Source organism: Onychostoma macrolepis, chromosome 01 (assembly GCF_012432095.1).
Source record: "Onychostoma macrolepis isolate SWU-2019 chromosome 01, ASM1243209v1, whole genome shotgun sequence".
NCBI lineage: Eukaryota > Metazoa > Chordata > Actinopteri > Cypriniformes > Cyprinidae > Onychostoma > Onychostoma macrolepis.
Window position 1 is genome coordinate 27,924,011 of NC_081155.1, and position 18,408 is coordinate 27,942,418.

The 18,408-nt window shown below is 38.4% G+C and overlaps 1 protein-coding gene across 5 annotated transcripts in view; it reads left to right on the forward strand.

Moving 5' to 3' along the window:
• psip1a (PC4 and SFRS1 interacting protein 1a) overlaps positions 1 to 18,408 on the forward strand; it is a 122,220-nt gene that overhangs the window by 19,270 nt on the left and 84,542 nt on the right. For 3 of the 5 annotated variants that reach the window (XM_058789631.1, XM_058789646.1, XM_058789618.1), the window contains 3 exons: positions 6,718 to 6,813; positions 6,989 to 7,065; positions 7,222 to 7,360. In XM_058789631.1, the coding sequence (XP_058645614.1) occupies positions 6,742 to 6,813; positions 6,989 to 7,065; positions 7,222 to 7,360 (288 nt within the window). In that variant the 5' untranslated portion in view covers positions 6,718 to 6,741. Of the gene's footprint in view, positions 1 to 6,133; positions 6,234 to 6,717; positions 6,814 to 6,988; positions 7,066 to 7,221; positions 7,361 to 18,408 lie in introns of all 5 variants that reach the window. The other 2 variants (XM_058789624.1, XM_058789639.1) reach the window with 1 other exon arrangement.

Sequence of the window (18,408 nt, forward strand, 5' to 3'; positions counted from 1 at the left end):
GTTTGGTGGTGTTGGAGTTCTTCAAGTTCTTCCGGGATTGAAGGGTGATGAACTCCAAAAGATGTTATTCTGGCTCAGTGGTGACTGGAAGTTTCTTCCCAGGTAGAAAGAGAAAAAGAGCTAAGAAAGAGATCTGCTGAGATCTGAGGATCTTTGGTTGAATGGAAAGTCAAGGCCGCAAGGCCTGGTGCAAAAACTTAAGGGTTGCTGAGGAGATCACATCCTCCTCATCCTCTTAGGATCTAAAAGAACCGCAGACTGGCTTGTGTCGAGGCCTGCCAGCCGCGGTAGTGCCGGCCCTGGGACTTAGCAACCAGGAGATGGAGAGGGGATGAGAGACGATTTGAAGAGAATAAAAAGCAAGGCGGGTCACTGAAGTGAGGCCTTTTAAACCGTATGGAGGTCACACCCCTCAGGGGTCAAAGAGCCAATGGTGACTTTCACTTTTGGAGGGAAAGTTTACGACTCTTTGTCTTAGACCATGGTATTTTGCATATTATGATTCATATCCAGGAAATCCCCAATATGGACAAATGCATTGCTATGGATGTAACTGAGTAAACAAGATATAAACGTTTTGAATGATAAAACAAATACAATAAACACTCGACTATGGCAATGTATAGTTTATCTGTGTTATTCAAGCCATCTCAGGTATTTTCATAATAATTACACTCTTAACCCGAATTAGTTGACTTTACTGGAAATTCACAAGGAAACCCGTTGCACTAAACAATTTTAGTTTTTACACAGGGTGAAACTAAACCGGTTCAGTCTTATTAACATAGAACCTTAAGTTCATGCAGTAGACAAATCAGGTTTAAATTAGTAGTCTTTACTCCAAATCATTAGTTCACATCAATTATTATTTGGAGTATAGGTTATATAAAATATCTATTTCAAGTTACAACTACAAAAACATATATTAGCAAATAACATTAACAAATGTTTTTAAGTAATGACACATTTATGTAATGTCATGTAATTAGACATAGATTGAGATTTATTGTATTAAACATTTAGTTTCAAATAAATTGGAAAAAAAGAAAAGCAGATTTCAATGCACCAATGTTTTTTTTTTTTTTTTTTTTTAATTGTTCACCAAAGAAATGGTAGCACAACAATACATAAAACTTGTCAGCCACAAGACAAGTAAAAATAAGCTTTGGAACAGCTTGTTAACAATTTTAACTATTTTGTAGAAGAAACAAGAACACACAGTATTCAAGAATATATGCTATATCCCTTGTGAATGCCTGGATGTGCATTAACAACTGGGCTTAAATTAAAACAGAGGCAAGTCTCTGTAACTTTAAACTTGGCTGAAGAATTGTGTGAACACACATTAACTGAGCACTAACAGCCCTAATATGCAGAGACAGAATACACATTAATGTCTCGTACGACAGAAGTGACTTCTCATTGAAGCTTCTCGCATTTCCTAACATTGTAGGATAATTTTTCAGAGTTTGCAACCTGGGTTTTAGTTCACTGTGGCCCAACATGAGAAGTACCTGTTGGATGATCTGGAATGTGTTCTTCATAGATTTAGGATAGTTGAGATGCAGTGCTTAAGTCCATACAGAATGCACATAGCTTTTGACAAGTCTTTGATATTGTCCATCACAAAATCTCCTTCAATGATGATCTTCAATGAGGCTGGATTGAGACGGAGAGAGGATGAGAGCACATCACCTTCATGCTCAGTGAGGATGATTCCAATGTCCAGGTGGTGGAATGAGTAATCGTCATCAGAGTCCTAACAATGAAAGAGCACAATCATGAAATTTCTCATTATATAACCATAAATAATGTTAAGCAATTTGTTACAACTGCTGGAGTTAATTAAATGAATAGTCCACAAAAAAATTAAAATTCTCTCTCCTCAAAATGATTATTTAAATTTTGGTAATGTAGACTTTTAATGGAGGGACAGAAACCCATGATGTTCCATTAAAAAAAAAAAAAAAAAGGTTTTTCTTCAGTAGAACATTAAAGATTTGTAGCTGTAACTCTGATTCTTGGTAATTCATTTAATGAAAGTCAATGGCTACCATCACTTGGAGTTAAAAAAAAAAAAGAAAAAAAAAAAAAAACTTCTCCGAGGTTTTATAAAACACAGGAACTATCAATTAATGGTGAAATGATTATATTTTATGTCCTGTTAGATATTCTGAGAGAAAACAGTGGTTACTTACAAAGCATACTTTGTAGAAATCTGTAGGGTTGTCGCAAAGGGCAAAAGGGAGCCCTCTGAGCACCAGAAACCTAGTATCAGTTGGCTCTTTAGTCTGTTGGGGAGTAAAATGAATCGATTAATAAAATTAAAGAAATGATCACAAGAAAGCAGAACCAGTCAGGCACAATTTTGATTGTATTATACAACCAATATTGTAAACTTTTTCGATACATTTTCATTACTTAAGCTGTGAAAAACAATGCAATGCAAGTCTATAATGGATATAGAGTAGACCAACCTTGATTTCTTGTGAAAGCTGTCAACAGCTGCCCAGCATTCCGTCTTTAGACTGAAATATCTCAATTAGATGATTGCTTGAGATTCTTGCCCACAATCCTGTAGAACTCCATGAACACCTAAAACAGAGAAACAAAGTGTTACATTTCAAGACTAACTGTAACTTTTAGCATAAATGTTTAGCATATGCACATATGCAAAAACCGTCGATCAGTAAGTTAGGCCTATAAGACTACTTTAGCTTTAACTACAGTAATGCTGTCATCGGACCGGTCTTTTGGATAATCAATTTTCCCAGAAAGATAAAGAGAAAGAAGCTAATTTACACGCTCACCGTTTCATGATGTTTTCCAAATCCATCGCGTGCATCATCAACCGGTCTCGGGTCTCTTCAAACATCGCGCACTCACGCAGACGTGTTCGAATGGGGCTCCCTCCCCCTTAGAGAAACTTAACACATTAAGCTATCTCTGCTTAACAAGTCAAGTCAAGTCACCTTTATTTATATAGCGCTTTTACAATACAGATTGTGTCAAAGCACTTAACAGTATCAAATTGGAGGATAGAGTGTCAGTAATGTATAATGATAAGATTAAACACTCAATTTTCAATTTTCAGTTAAAGGCATTTCATTATTGAATTCAGAGATGTCATTGTCTAGCTCAGTTTAGTTTAAATAGTATCTGTGCAATCAAATCGGCGATAATCGCTAGAAATTAAGTGATGTAGCATAATCATTGCATGCAATATTTCGTCTGATTACTTCAAATAACTAATTATATTTAGTAATGGCAACGTGTTTTACAAAAACAAGAAAGAATAATTAAAGACAGCTAAAAACATTTATTTAAAACAAAATCCGGGTTTAGAGTGTAAGTATATTTATAATCCATTGCTAATCAATGTATTAGTAGCCTATGGAACATATTTTCTGCCTCATTCTGTGACAAGAAGCTACATCAGATCACAAAAGGAAGCATTTAACTGGTGTTGTGGACTAAAAAGGTTATAATGTTCTCTTTTGTTGGACAACAGGTTTAAAAACGTGAATACAAGAGAATTTTTTGCCTTAGGCATTTTAATTTAAGAATGTTTAGCTTAGCTAGTTAATGGAGGGCTACCTGCTGCCGTCAGAGCAAGTGTAACCCTAACAATGACCTGAAGGATACGTGTGTCCATTCAAAGGTTTTTCTATGAATTAATTAGAGAAGAGTCCATTTTTATGGGCATTATACGTCTTTCCAAAGGGGAAATAGAGTGAGAGTTGCTCTGCCCGTATTCTTTTGAGCAATAAAACTAGTGTTATCAGATGATTTTTCTTTGGTTGCCATGGAACCAGAGGCCTGTTCTGCCCTTTCGAGGTGTTAGTTGCATTTCAGGGGAAGGGTCCATAGACACTCATAGTTGGCCCTTTGGTTGGGTGAGGGGGCATTAGAGATTATTTGTTAAATGTAACAAGTAATTGGGTGTCTGATTGGTCCAAACGCTACAATTAAATAGTTATTCAAAATACATACACAATGAGTGATTAGGACATGATAGTCTAATGGGTGGGTTACATACATAATATGGAGTTATGCATAGAAATGATTAGTTGCTCATAAGTCCTTTAAGCATAATTTAGGTGCATATATCTGTAAAAGATAGTCTCTCTGTTGTTCTGTGAACGTGATGATGTGTTTTGTGAGGAACAAAAGGTCTAGAAGGAGCCTGGTCTTTGTCCTGTGTGGGGGAAACCAATCCGAGAAAGTCTTTAGCTCGTGATTTCTATCACGGATTTACATGTGATGGTCATGCTGTGCATCTCTTTGACCATTAATCTTGGTTACTTGCCCCAAATTTGACAATCTCCTTCCTGAGTTGGAATTGTCAATAAGTGTTCGAAGTGTTTGAAGCTGCTAGTTCGTTAGGCTCACTTCAGACAGGGTATCGTGGACAGATTTATGACGTTGTCTCATTATCCTGGGCCTCTTTGTGGAATTTGGCTCTTTGGGCTGTTCCAACACCAATCTGATTGAATCTTAAATTGTCTGATTCACTCTGATACCCTACAGCTACGACTACGAGAATACATATCCTTTTTAATTTTGATGTCTTTAGAAGAATCCATCTTCTTATCTTTACTTTCTTGACTTATCTTGGGTTTTTATGATCTTGACTTCTTTTGACATTTTGACTGGTTTATGTCAGCTGATGAATTCGCCTGGATCTGAAGTGATATTGTCTGGGTTTGATTATATACAGTCTTATTTTTTGTTGAATTTGAAAACTTGGTGTCTTTGATCATTTGAGATTTTTCACTTATCCAAGTCAAGTCTGTTCGGACTTCAACAGTTCGTAGTTGCGGTTTCAGAATGGCTGCAAAAGTTTTCGCAAGATTGAAGGTCAACTAATCTTCAGGCTTCCAGATAATTCACTTTTTTTGCACATTTCGTCCTTAGGATTTCTTTCTATTTAAGCAAAAATGGGCAGGCTTTGAATGAAGCTGAGTGTTCCCCTGTACAATTGCTGCATTTAGATGGCCTTTTGCAGTCTTCTCCCTGTCTTTCCTCTCCACAGTTACAGCAGATGGGTTTATTTTTACAGCCAGCTGAACCATGTCCAATTTTCTGGCAATTAAAACATTTGAGTGGGTTAGGTATAAATGTCAACAACCTTTCAAGATTTATTAATGTAAAATTCCCAGGGCATGTCGTGACCAGTCGATTGATTGGAGCGGGTCTCTCCAACCACCCGTCTAAGTGAAATTATTTGAAAGTATTTGTTGGAGCTGAGGCTACCGCAGCACGTCACATTCCTCAAAAACCAGGATCTCGGCATCCACTGACACAAGTTGCAACTCACGACTCAACAAGTTGCGATCAGCATGGGGTGCTAGGGACCTATTCTACCCTGGGTCCCCAAATACTCAAGAAGTATTAAAGATATCTCAATATGATTTTAGATTCTAGTTCTTAATAAACCTTTCTTTTGGAATCTTGATTTTCAAGACCCTACATCATTCAGTCCCAGAGATATGGGGGATCTCAATGAGTCTCCTTATTCAGATTGTTGAATTTTACCTATTTTCAGTGGTTGAAAACCAAATGTTGGTCACTTTGTATAAAACCAATACTTACTGTATTTTAAAGAGGAATGTGTGAAGTATATGTAATGTTGAAACTAGAAATGCGTCTTGTTTCCCCCTATCAAAACAATATGCATAGACATACTGTCTTGATGCAATCTCCTTTCTTGATCGTAATCCTCTTCACATCAATCACACCTTGCGAGGTCAATTCGGCAGTTCTAGTACGAATGACTCCTCTACTGTTATTTAGAGAGGGATGATAAAAGGCTCTCATTGCCATATTAGCAAGCGTAGTTGTATGGAGTAAGTTTTCAGCTTGAACTTTCCTTGAGCATTCAACTAGAATCTGACTAGATCTCTGCTCCTTAACATCCTTCACTGTCCCTGCTATTCCAGAAATTCCTCTTTGTATAGAAAACAGGGACAGCTTGGTAAGTGACATATCAGGAGCCAGAGACTCCAGAAGTATAAATCTCTGCCAGTTATCACTTTTGGAAGAAGGGTTGTAATTATTTCCTAAATCACAATCCAGGTCTTGATCCAACAATCGTCTATTTTTTTTTTTTTTTTGCCATATTTGTTTGTAGTTTTATTTCATCTTCCCTACTCTTCACCCACCCTGGAGCCCAACAAGAGCCGTGGACATCCAGCAGCTTTGCAACAAAGATATAGGAATGGTATACTTGAGTAAGTAAATCAAGTGATTATATTACTTACTAAGATTGCTAAAGTAACAGATTTTACTAAGAGACTTACCAATCTCTGCTATTTTTCTGAAGTCATTTTTAACCCCCTGTAATTTGGCTCTGAATCTCAGGTGAAAATTGCCATTTTGAAGATTGCCCCCCCCCCCACAAAATAGTGGGTTACTCAGTAAATATTCATCCATGACATTTAATATTTTGAAGAACAAAGCTAACCGATATACCTGGATGTTCGGGGCATGCAAATTTCACTCATTAATTTCAATGGCCTTTTCTAAATGTGTCAGTAGGTCTCCAAGACTGACCCCTAGTGTCAGAACAACACAATTTTCATTTCATTTCACTGAAGGTGTTGTGATGAGGTTAATGTGATGAAGACAAGTGAATGAGTGGTGTCTTGGAGTCACAGAGAAAGTCAATTCAATATACTACAAATAATGGAATGGAAATGTTTTGATATGTCTCAGAGGAGGTGATCCATCTGTCTGGACATGGCTCGGGATTTCAAACCTGGTGATCTGATTTTTGCTAAAATGAAGGGTTATCCCCACTGGCCTGCAAGGGTGAGAAAACACTACCAAATTACTTTTATTATTATTATTATTATTATTATTATTATTATTATTATTAATTCATTACACTCAAATTCTACTGTCTGAATAATGTTTAGTGCTTTGCTATTTAGTGTTTATGTATGCTGCTGTTTCATGTTTAATATATGCTACTCTGCCATTTCAGATTGATGAGATTCCATATGGAGCTGTCAAACCATCAAATATAAAGTTTCCTATCTTCTTTTTTGGCACTCATGAAACGTAAGTAGAGATTTGTAAAAAAATTTACTCAAGTGATGTATTGTTGTGGAGCTTCAAATGGTCAAAATTGAAAAGGCAGGTTAATTTAATTCCTGATCCTGCAGTTGAGTTATGGTTAAATAGATGTGATTATATGCTACCTCTTTAACATTTCAGAGCATTCTTGGGTCCGAAAGACATCTTTCCCTATTTGCCTAATAAAGACAAATATGGCAAACCTAACAAAAGAAAGGGCTTTAATGAAGGCTTGTGGGAAATTGAAAACAACCCTAAAGTGGAGCTTAACGGACATAAGGTACTGTCGCCTTGCTGTTATTTTTTTGGCATGGAGTGAAATCTTTTGTGTCATGGAGTGACACAAATGCAATAGACTCACATCTGTGCACAGCAATGCACAAATGCTGGCAGGAAATCCACATACACACTAGGCATGTCACAGTATGATGTTTTCATATCACAATAATTGCTGAAAATAGCTTTTATCATGGTAATGCATTAACTATTTGTTACAGGAGTTCCCTGTATTCTTTCATAACATCAGTTAAAAATACAACTGATTTTTGTTAGTTCATGTTAGATCAGGTCAAAACTTAACTGCCTCTCAGTGTCCAGTGTTTTTGTTGCACTTCTGCGAATATTTCTGTAAATTTTCAGCTCATGGATGTTGCAGTCTTTGATCAAAGTCTTGGATGATCAGCTTAGGGGATGTCTAGAGTTGAAAACAGTGGGGATGAACTGTGAATTGACCTATTGGTAAGCCCCGCCCCCTTTAGTTACTGTTGCTCCCTCGGACAAACAAACGGAGCTGCTTACTTTCTTACAATGACAGCTGTCAGTGTGAAAACCTTGTCATTGCCCATCCTCTCAGGATACCTGGAATGAGTGATACAAGTACCGCAGGCACATAATTTGTCCATTTCTGTAACATAAACACCATCAACCGAGGAAAGCTTTGGATCTTCCAATGTTTCTCTATGGCGATGAAACCTAAATATGTCCGAGTTCCGCTAGTTCCGCTGAGTTACCGATAGGTCAGTTCAGATCTAGCTGTTCCATCCTTCCTTGATGAGTCATGTAGCACTATCATATTCTGGATCAGGAGATGGCTACTCATCAATAAAAGTTTACTTGATTTGTGATGGGTGAGTTTGACAGTGAAACTTTGACTCTGCGCCTGGAGGAAGTAACTTGGAATAGTGAGCCTACAAAAGGTAGTTTGTTTTAGCTCATCATCTTCAATCTGTAGATGGAGAAGCAGACTCTTAGGACACTGATCTGAGGGCAGGGATGGAAACAGTGGGCCTTTGTTCCATCAAATCCTATTGGCCAACTCAGCTGAAGTTTTGCATCGTGTGATGTTATCGGCAGGATTGATTTTGGAATCGACATAATGCCAGGCACTAGGGCCAGTCAGTTCCTATATCTCTGCCACTCTTGTTCTGACAGAAACTAAAATTTTAAGCCTACATCAATCAGCTTGCATCCATGTCAACACTAGTGAAATCAAGTGACCAAAGAGTCAGATTGGGACGCTAAGCTCTGATTCAAACAGTTTTGCCAGCAGAACTTCAAGGCAGCACAAAGCTCCAAATGTGGAATTGACTGGTCCGTTTTGGGGGAAACTCTTCAACAGGCAGTTAGGAAGGCTATATGGGTAAAAGTATAGGCAGTGACTTTTTTTGTTTTTTTTTATTTTATGTTTCACAAAGTTTCCTGCTTCAGTTGTTTTGGTTCACATTGTTTCTAGTTTATTGTTCAGAGAAAACAAATTTGTGGTATTTTTGGCCCAGCTAACATCATTTTACTAATGTCACCAGAACATGTGAAAGTGTGAATGAGTACTATTCAGGTAAAATAACTCCATCATTCTTTTTGGATTTGGATTCTTTCTTAAGTGGGCGCTCTCACAATTCTGCCCAAAAACACTTCCATGAATAAAGAATGGCATCAAAACATCCTTTAAGAGCAAGTTCTCCAAATGATTCATTAGCAATTTCGTGATCCATGCATTTTCCAGCATGATATGGAGCACCATGTCACAAGGCAAGAGTGATAATGAAGTGGTTCAGAGGTCATTATATTGAAATTTTAGATCTGTGGTCATGCAACACCTCGGATCTTAATCCCATAGGGAATCTGTGGTCGGTTCTCAAAAGATGAAATGACAAACAGTAGCCCCCAAATTGTGATAAACTTATAGCACTAATAAGACAAGAATGAATCGCCATCGGTCAGATGTGTACATTTTTCATAAAGTCGTTCTGATGTAAACTTTCAAATTCATGAAAATGTTTGTATTTTCAAAATGTTAGTTGGTACAAAAGAAATGTATACCTGCTCCCTACCACATGTAAATGGTGCATAAAACGTTCTGTGTTCTATATGGCAAACTGATGACACTGCATTTTGATGCACTACCATAATATTTCCCAAGTTTGTTTGCCTTCTCTTTTTTTTGTAACTGAGAGTTGAAAACTTTTCAACTTTTAAAAGTCACTGTCACTTTTTATTCAACTGTCCAATCAATGGAGGAGGGGAGGGACAAATCCTACTTGTACAATGACTGAACAACAAGGGAGAAGCTAATATTGCTGTCTACTGCATTTTTTTTGTTCAGTAATATTCTTCAAAATGAGATACTAGTAATACTGCCGTAGATATTTCAAATCATAGCACCCAAAGCGTCTCAGCTGGAAAAATGCTGTGCCTTCAAAGCGTTCTCAAGCGTCACCTGTTTCAAAAGAGCGCCTGACATTTTTTCAGGTGGCGTGGTGGACACATATTATTGTTGGCCTATTGGTCTTTTTTGCGTTTATGAGTCCAGGGGTCTCATTTATAAAACTCTCCGTAGATTTCATCCTAAACGTTTTCAGATTTATAAAACCGTCAGATATATAAGTACGTCAGAACCTGCACAAAAATCACTTTATAAATCCCAGTCATTGTGTGTACGTGCATCTCCAACCCGTCTCCTCCCAAAATCACCATATATGGAGCTTACAACGCCTAGTTTTACTATGCATAACCTCATCTGCATATTATTTCCATGCATATTCCCATCCACGTGACACAATGTTTTAACACCGTCAAAGGTACAAGACAATAAGGAAATATGAGATACAGATTATGAATGCCTTTTGTGCCACATTCATTTTTATTTGCTAAAATCATCCAGTATCCTTGTTATGTTTTAGAACAAATATATGACAATATCCATAAAAACTAAATGTTTTAAAATAGTTCTCAGATATATTTTAGAATAGAGTTGATCTCATTCTTTTACACTGGCCAAATAGTATTTCAATTGTTTTAAACAATTCAAATCAAATTAAATGTATGCAGTTTTGCTGAAGGTGAACATAAGGTGAACATCTATTTTCAGTGGAAACAGGTAGGCTAGGCCTATATTTATTGCAGTGTAAATACAATTGTCTGATTCGGCGCATTACTGAAAGTATTTTAAAAAGGAAATGTGCAAATCATACCGTTTTCTTCAAGTTGTATCCTTCAAATACAGTGGTATTTTTCATAATGTTGTGGAGATGCAATTAACACCATTTAATACAATTAACAAAATCAAAAAAGGCCTCTAACACTAGCTTGCTCTATTCTTTTTCTATTCTATCCGTTTTCTTTTTATTTATTATATAATTTAAAAACAAAAATTGCTACGTGTACTGCATTAAGTTGACTGAGACTTGTTATAGCACTTGCATATCATTGCTCTTTTGTTGATTTTGATTGCTTCCATTGTCCTCGTTTGTAAGTCGCTTTGGATAAAAGCGTCTGCTAAATGACTAAATGTAATGTAATGTAACTACTGAATGACAAAATTTACTTTTTTCTCAGGTCGCCCGAGTCAGGTGGTTGCTGGGAGTTACTTAATCTATCAGCCTACAACATGATTTCCTGTTTGTTAATGACACACACAGTGCACGTTTCTACCAAAGTTTGAGTTATACAGGTGCTGGTCATATAATTAGAATATCATCAAAAAGTTGATTTATTTCACTAATTCAATTCAAAAAGTGAAACTTGTATATTATATTCATTCATTACACACAGACTGATATATTTCAAATGTTTATTTCTTTTAATTTTGATGATTAGAGCTTACAGCTCATGAAAGTCAAAAATCAGTATTTCAAAATATTAGAATATTGCTTAAGACCGATACAAAGAAAGGATTTTTAGAAATCTTGGCCAACTGAAAAGTATGAAAATGAAAAGTATGAGCATGTACAGCACTCAATACTTAGTTGGGGCTCCTTTTGCCTGAATTACTGCAGCAATGCGGCGTGGCATGGAGTCGATCAGTCTGTGGCACTGCTCAGGTGTTATGAGAGCCCAGGTTGCTCTGATAGTGGCCTTCAGCTCATCTGCATTGTTGGGTCTGGTGTCTCTCATCTTCCTCTTGACATAGATTCTCTATGGGGTTCAGGTCAGGCGAGTTTGCTGGCCAATCAAGCACAGTAACACTATGGTCATTGAACCAGCTTTTGGTACCTTTGGCAGTGTGGGCAGGTGCCAAGTCGTGCTGGAAAATGAAATCAGCATCTCCATAAAGCTTGTCAACAGAAGGAAGCATGAAGTGCTCTAAAATTTCCTGGTAGATGGCTGTGTTGACTGTGGACATCAGAAAACACAGTGGACCAACACCAGCAGATGACATGGCAGCCCAAATCATCACAGACTGTGGAAACTTCACACTGGACTTCAAGCAACATGGATTCTGTGCCTCTCCACTCTTCCTTCAGACTCTGGGACCTTGATTTCCAAATGACATGTAAAATTTACTTTCATCTGAAAAGAGGACTTTGGACCACTGAGTAACAGTCCAGATCTTTTTCTCCACAGCCCAGGTAAGATGCTTCTGACGTTGTCTCTGGTTCAGAAGTGGCTTGGTAGCCCTTTTCCTGTAGACGTCTGAGCGTGGTGACTCTTGATGCACTGACTCCAGCTTCAGTTCTATCCTTGTGAAGCTCTCCCAAGTGTTTGAATCGGCTTTGCTTGACTGTATTCTCAAGCTTGCAGTCATCCCTGTTGCTTGTGCACCTTTTCCCACCCAAATTCTTCCTTCCAGTCAACTTTGCATTTAATATGCTTTGATACAGCACTCTGTAAACAGCCACACCTTTCAGTAATGACCTTCTGTGACTTACCCTCTTTGTGGAGGGTGTCAATGTTTGTCTTCTGGATCATTGCCATGTCAGCAGTCTTCCCCATTATTGTGGTTTCAAAGAACAAGAGATACCCAGAATTTATACTGTAGGGATGGTCATTTATTCAAACTCAAATGTAAATATTCTAATATTTTGAGATACTGATTTTTGACTTTCATGAGCTGTAAGCTCTAATCATCAAAATTAAAATAAATAAACATTTGAAATATATCAGTCTGTGTGTAATGAATGAATATAATATACAAGTTTCACTTTTTGAATGGAATTAGTGAAATAAATCAACTTTTTGATGATATTCTAATTATATGACCAGCACCTGTATTTGCTCAGACACACATAGCTATTTAGGTCATTAGCTAAATAAGGTTACAGCACCCAGGTTCACATTGCTAAGCCACTAGTTAATTTCTCTGGGCTTCACTAACCCAGAAACACATTTAAATTACGTCACTAGTTTTAAGCTATCTGGTCAACTGATCAGGTACACAGCAATAGTCCACTTGCGTTAAACCATTCAGCAAAGCAGTCCCAGGCACACATAGATAGCAAATACGCAGTCTCATGGCTCTCTGGAGCAGCAGCAGTACATATGTCTTGGCAATAGATCTGCTTGTTTTGGGGCCTTTATCATTTAATCTCTCTGCCTTATGGGGATGATTTCAAGCATATTATTGTATAGCAGCAGTATGTTTTCATGCTCAAAGCAGCATACACATTTTGGCTGTTTGTTTATCTTCTCATTACAGCTTTATATATGCTATTTGTGCAGCAGCAGTATGTCTTAAATACTCAGAGCACCGTATCGGTGTATGTATTGGCAGTAGCAACTTTTGACTGTTTTTGATATCAGATGAGGGGCAGTTGTGGCCTAATGGTTAGAGAGTTGGAGTTGATCTCCTATGGGTTATTATATATGCTATTTGTGCATCAGCATACTCACAGGACCGTATCAGCGTATGTATTGGCAATAGCAAGTTCCTCTACTTGCTTTGCAGCAGCACCAATAACCTGCAACAACAGCAATAACGAACAGCAGCAGCGTAGCGGATCTTTTTCGCCTAGACCAAATACATTAACATTGACTATGTTTACATGGACATCAATACTCTGATTTTAATATGATTAAGACAATACTCTGATTAAGAATCTACCCTGTAAACAGAGATTTTTGATTACCTTAATCCAGTTAAAGTCATAATCGAAGTAAACACAAATCGAATTAAGACGTGGAGTATTCCTATTTTAGTCGCATTATTGAAGTATAGTACAGACATGTAAACACCTTAATCACATTATTATTGTCGTGTAGGAATTTTTGCCGCATTTTACGACAGAACACACACACGGCAGTGGTCAACCGTTTGACGGCAAATAAAAAAGCTTCAACGCCTTCAACGCCGCCGTCGTCTGTACGTACAAATAATTAACTGCACTTGAAGCGTTCATAAAAATAAAAATGAAACACCCAAAACTGTATATGGCATCATCACGAAGACGAACTATATGTTTATATGTGAATTTCTGGAGGAGATGTCTGATGGTGTCGCATGGTGACGTAATGACGTGTGCCATTAATCAATCTATGTACTATAACATGTAAAACGGGAACATGAAAGGATTATTCTAAAGGCAACTCATGTAAACACCTTAATAATAATATTGTCTTCTTCAGAATAAGGTAAAAAATTAGATTACCGATGTCCATGTAAACGTAGCTAATGTCATATCCATTACCATTCTAAAATCTTCAGAAAGTTGTCATGATAGAAATCTATTTAGACTCATGATTAAAGAGTTTTGTTGAGTGCATACGCTCACTGAACATATTCAGCAGTCTCCTTTGTCACTGTGCCCTTTGGGGGGTGCCTTTTTTTTATAATTGGAAATGTTAACCTCTCACCCCCTCATTTGTTTCTCCACTAGAAGTATGTAATGTATGCAAAATACCATGCAGATAATTTGTCATTTAGGTTATGCTCAACAGGTTCATCAATATCTGATTGGTGATATTAATGAAGGTTTTGTTCACTGATAAACTTTTGACTGTTTCTGATATCAGAGTAGGAAGTTCTGGCCTAATGGTTAGAGAGTTGGACTTGTAATCTAGTGATGGCGAAGTGAAGCATTCTGAACCAGTGAAGCTTTCAACACAATTGTATTGGAAAAAGGTTCATTAGTCAAAGCTTTTCAACACAGTTTATTCTGTGGCCATCTAGTGGTCATATAAAATAATAACACCTTCCAAAGTGATGTGTTCCTTTACAGCCGCTGGTTTCACATCTGGTTCTACAAATGATTTATTTACAATGTTTTATTTTATTGTATATAAATAATGGTGATTGTCAGTCATTCATTTGTGTTGGCATACTGGGAGTAAAATAAGTCAAATAAATCAAACATAAAATTCATAAATTAAATCTGTGATCTGATCTGTCTATTTTAACTCTGCCTCAGTCCTTAGACTGTTATTTCATGGGCAAAGTTAATTTGACATTAATGTATAAATTACGATTAAAAAAAAGCAATGCTTGCTCATCATAATGTAATATGATGTAAAGGAGACGGCGCTGAGGCTCGCTTCGTTTGAACCAGATACTGAAGCAGTCACGTGGTTTTCAGGTGAACGAAGCTTCAGACGTCATAGATCACATGCTTTTGGCAAAACGAATCAAGCTTCGATACAGTGCTTCATTGTAAAATATGTAGTTTTTTTGATACAAGCTTCAGAGCTTCCATGATGAACGTAACATCACTATTGTAACCTCAAGGTTGTGAGTTCAATTCTCAGTACTGGCAGGAATTATAGGTGGGTGGGGGGATTTATAGCACTCTCTTCCACCTTCAGTAACTGTAGTTCGTTATGGAGACCGAGACTTTGGTATCTTGGAGAACAACATGTTCATAAGCTCTTATGTAGCTCGCATCACTCAATCATCTGCATTACTTGCCAATGCCCTTATTACACCAGCAGGGGGCACTCCAACACAGGAAGGAACATATATGAACATAGCTTCCTTAAACACATCTTGATCAAATCCTAATTAACTGAATTGTACATCAGTTATCTACATCCCCTCTCCTTAGTTTTGTACTTCGCTTTAAACAAAAGTACTATAATTTCCCAAACATCTTTGTAACATCTATATAATACAAAACTGAAATTATAACTAAAAAATAATAACCAAAATTGCTGATGGGCATGTTGGTACGTGTTACCCTGGACATTAGTCTCTGTGCCGGCGAACCCAATATCTTATCTCGAGGAATGTTGCGAATGCTCAGCAAGTTCAGAAACAAGTCTGTTCCATCCCTCTTAGTGGTTTCAAGCAAGCGCTTTGCACTGCAAACGGCTCTTTCTGCGATACCGTTCGCCTGGGGATACTCAGGACTGCTAGTGATGTGACAGAAGTCCCATGATCTTGCAAAGTCTTTAAAAATCTGGCTCGTGAACTGGGTGCCGTTATCAGTAATTAACTTCTGGGGGATGCCGTGCACAGAAAAGTGCTTCTTTAGTTTGTTGATGATGTTCTGAGAAGACAAGTTTCTAAGTGAGTTCATTTCAAACCACCCAGAGTATGAATCTACCAGCACTAGGTACTGTTGGCTGTTCCAGTCAAATATGTCAGCGGCAACAACAGACCAAGGCGTTGTTACATTCCAGCTCCCAAAAGGGAGGGGAGCATGACAACCCACTGCTCGTGCTTGCCAATGCCAGCAAAGGAGGTACGGAGTCGTAGTACAAGAAAAGGACACAAAAGGCCAAATACCGTAAAAACAAAGCTTTTATTTAGCCACGGTAATAGTATAAATAATAAACAATAATAAATTACTGGGAAAAGGGGAGGGCTGGACGGACCAAAGCAAAAAAAATAAACAAGAAAAAAAACCCCACCCCTAACCTATAATAACCCCCAATAAAAATATAATAACCTCTATCTGGCACACGATCCAGGCGCCCTAACCAAACTTACAACTGGTGGTCCGCCCAGGTCTAGCTGGTGTTTCTAGACAGAGAAATATTCCTACGGGTGATGTATACCCCGGGGTAGCTCTTATCTACTCCCCAACTCCCTATAAACAACAGAGAGAAGAAAAATAATAGTTAACACAAATTATTAGGATCCATAAACAAACAAGTTCTCCGTCCTGCTGCTTCAAGTTCAAAAAAATAGAACACACAAAACAGTTTAAACAGTTTAACAGGTTACTAACTCACAAAAACAGTTTAAACTATTAATCAAATGTTAATATCAAATATGTCAGAAGATTGTCTAAATGGCATAAAAATCCCCACACAGGGTACAAACCAAACCAACAGCAGGAACAGAGAGAGAACTGATCAAAAACTGGGCTTTTAAAGAGCCCAGCCAGCTGCAGCCACTGACGAATGGGCGGAGTTCCAGGTCCCAATCAGCCGTTGAACCACCAATCAGCTGCCGGGACAGTCACAGAAGCCACATTGCCTGATAAAACAAACACAAACACACAACATAAACAATAACAAAACAAAATGTCTATAAAACGAACCCAGAACTCTGGGGACGTAACACGCCCCCCCAAAAAGTGTGCAAACCACCTTTTGCACACAATTATTCCTGGTAAACACGGGACAATACGTCTGCAACTACATTGGACGTTCCTTTTAGATGAGTGATACAAATATTGTATCCTTGTAGGATCAGAGCCCACCGCATAAGGCGGCGGTTCTGATTGTACATTCTTTTAAGGAACGTAAGAGGATTATGGTCTGTGAATACTCTTACAGGCACAACACTAGAACCGACGTATACCTCAAAAAACTGTAAGGCCAACAGTAAGGCAAGCGTTTCTTGTTCAATGGTAGAGTACCGTGACTGGCACGGATTGAACTTCCTGGAAAAAAAACTAATTGGCCGATCTACTCCTTCCTCATCTTCCTGTAAAAGGACCGCCCCAGCCCCTACCATACTGGCGTCTACCTCCAGCTTGAAAGGTTTGTCAAAGTTAGGAGCTGTTAACACAGGAGCGCTACAAAGCAGTGCTTTTGCTGAGTCAAAAGCAGAGCTGCACTCTGCGGACCACTTAAAAGGTATTTTAGGACTGAGCAAGGTAGTTAGGGGGGCTACTACCGTTGAAAAGTTTTTACAAAAAGTCCGGTAGTAACCCACCATTCCAAGGAATCGACGTAACTGACGGCGTGTTTTAGGGGCAGGATAACTAGCTATAGCCTCCACCTTGCTAGCAATGGGACGCACTTGCCCACGACCCACTATTTATTTTGTGGGAGGTGAAGAAGGGATCTCGTGCAGGTGTAGTGGCTCTTTTTGTTGATGGGGCTTCAAAGCATTGCATATGCTGCAAGACTGCACAAAGTTGTCAATGTCCTTTGTCATAGTCAACCAGAAAACGGCATCGCAGCTGTCGAAGTGGTGCTGCCAGTTCACTGAAATTTGGGATGAATTTGCTGAGGTAGTTGGCCATGCCCAAGAAACGTTGCAAGGCATTTTTATCATTTGGCGGTGGCATCTCAGTAATGGCCTGTATCTTGGTTGGGTCTGGTTTCATTCCATGTTCTGTGAACAGATGACCCACATAACTGACTTCTTTAAGCCTGAACTTACATTTTTGTGGGTTTAGTTTCAGATTTACTTGCCGTGCTCTGTTAAGAATCTTTTTCAAGTTCTCGTCATGTTCCTTCTCCCCTTTTCCTCCAACAATGATGTCGTCTACGATTATGGCACATGGAAAGCCTGTGAAGATTTGTTCCATTGCCCGTTGGAACACCTCTGATGCTGAATTAATGCCAAAAGGCATTCGCAGAAAGCGATATCTGCCAGAAGGTGTCGCAAAAGTAGTGCGTAGGGAGGATTCGAAGTCTAGCTTAATTTGCCAGAATGAAATTTTAGCATCGAGCACTGAGAAGACGCTGGCATTGGACAATTGTGAAGCTACCTCCTCTACTGTGCGCATAGGATGGTGAGGGTGCATAAGGGCTTCATTCAGATCCCGTGGATCGATGCACAGGCGGATCTTGTCAGTGTCTTTCTTATGCGTAGCGACCATTGAGGATACCCACTCTGTGGGCTCTGAAATGGGTGTCATGACTCCCAGTTTTGTCATATTTTTCAGTTCAGCTTCTACTTTGTCACGCATTGCCACAGGTATTCGGCAAGGGGGCCGG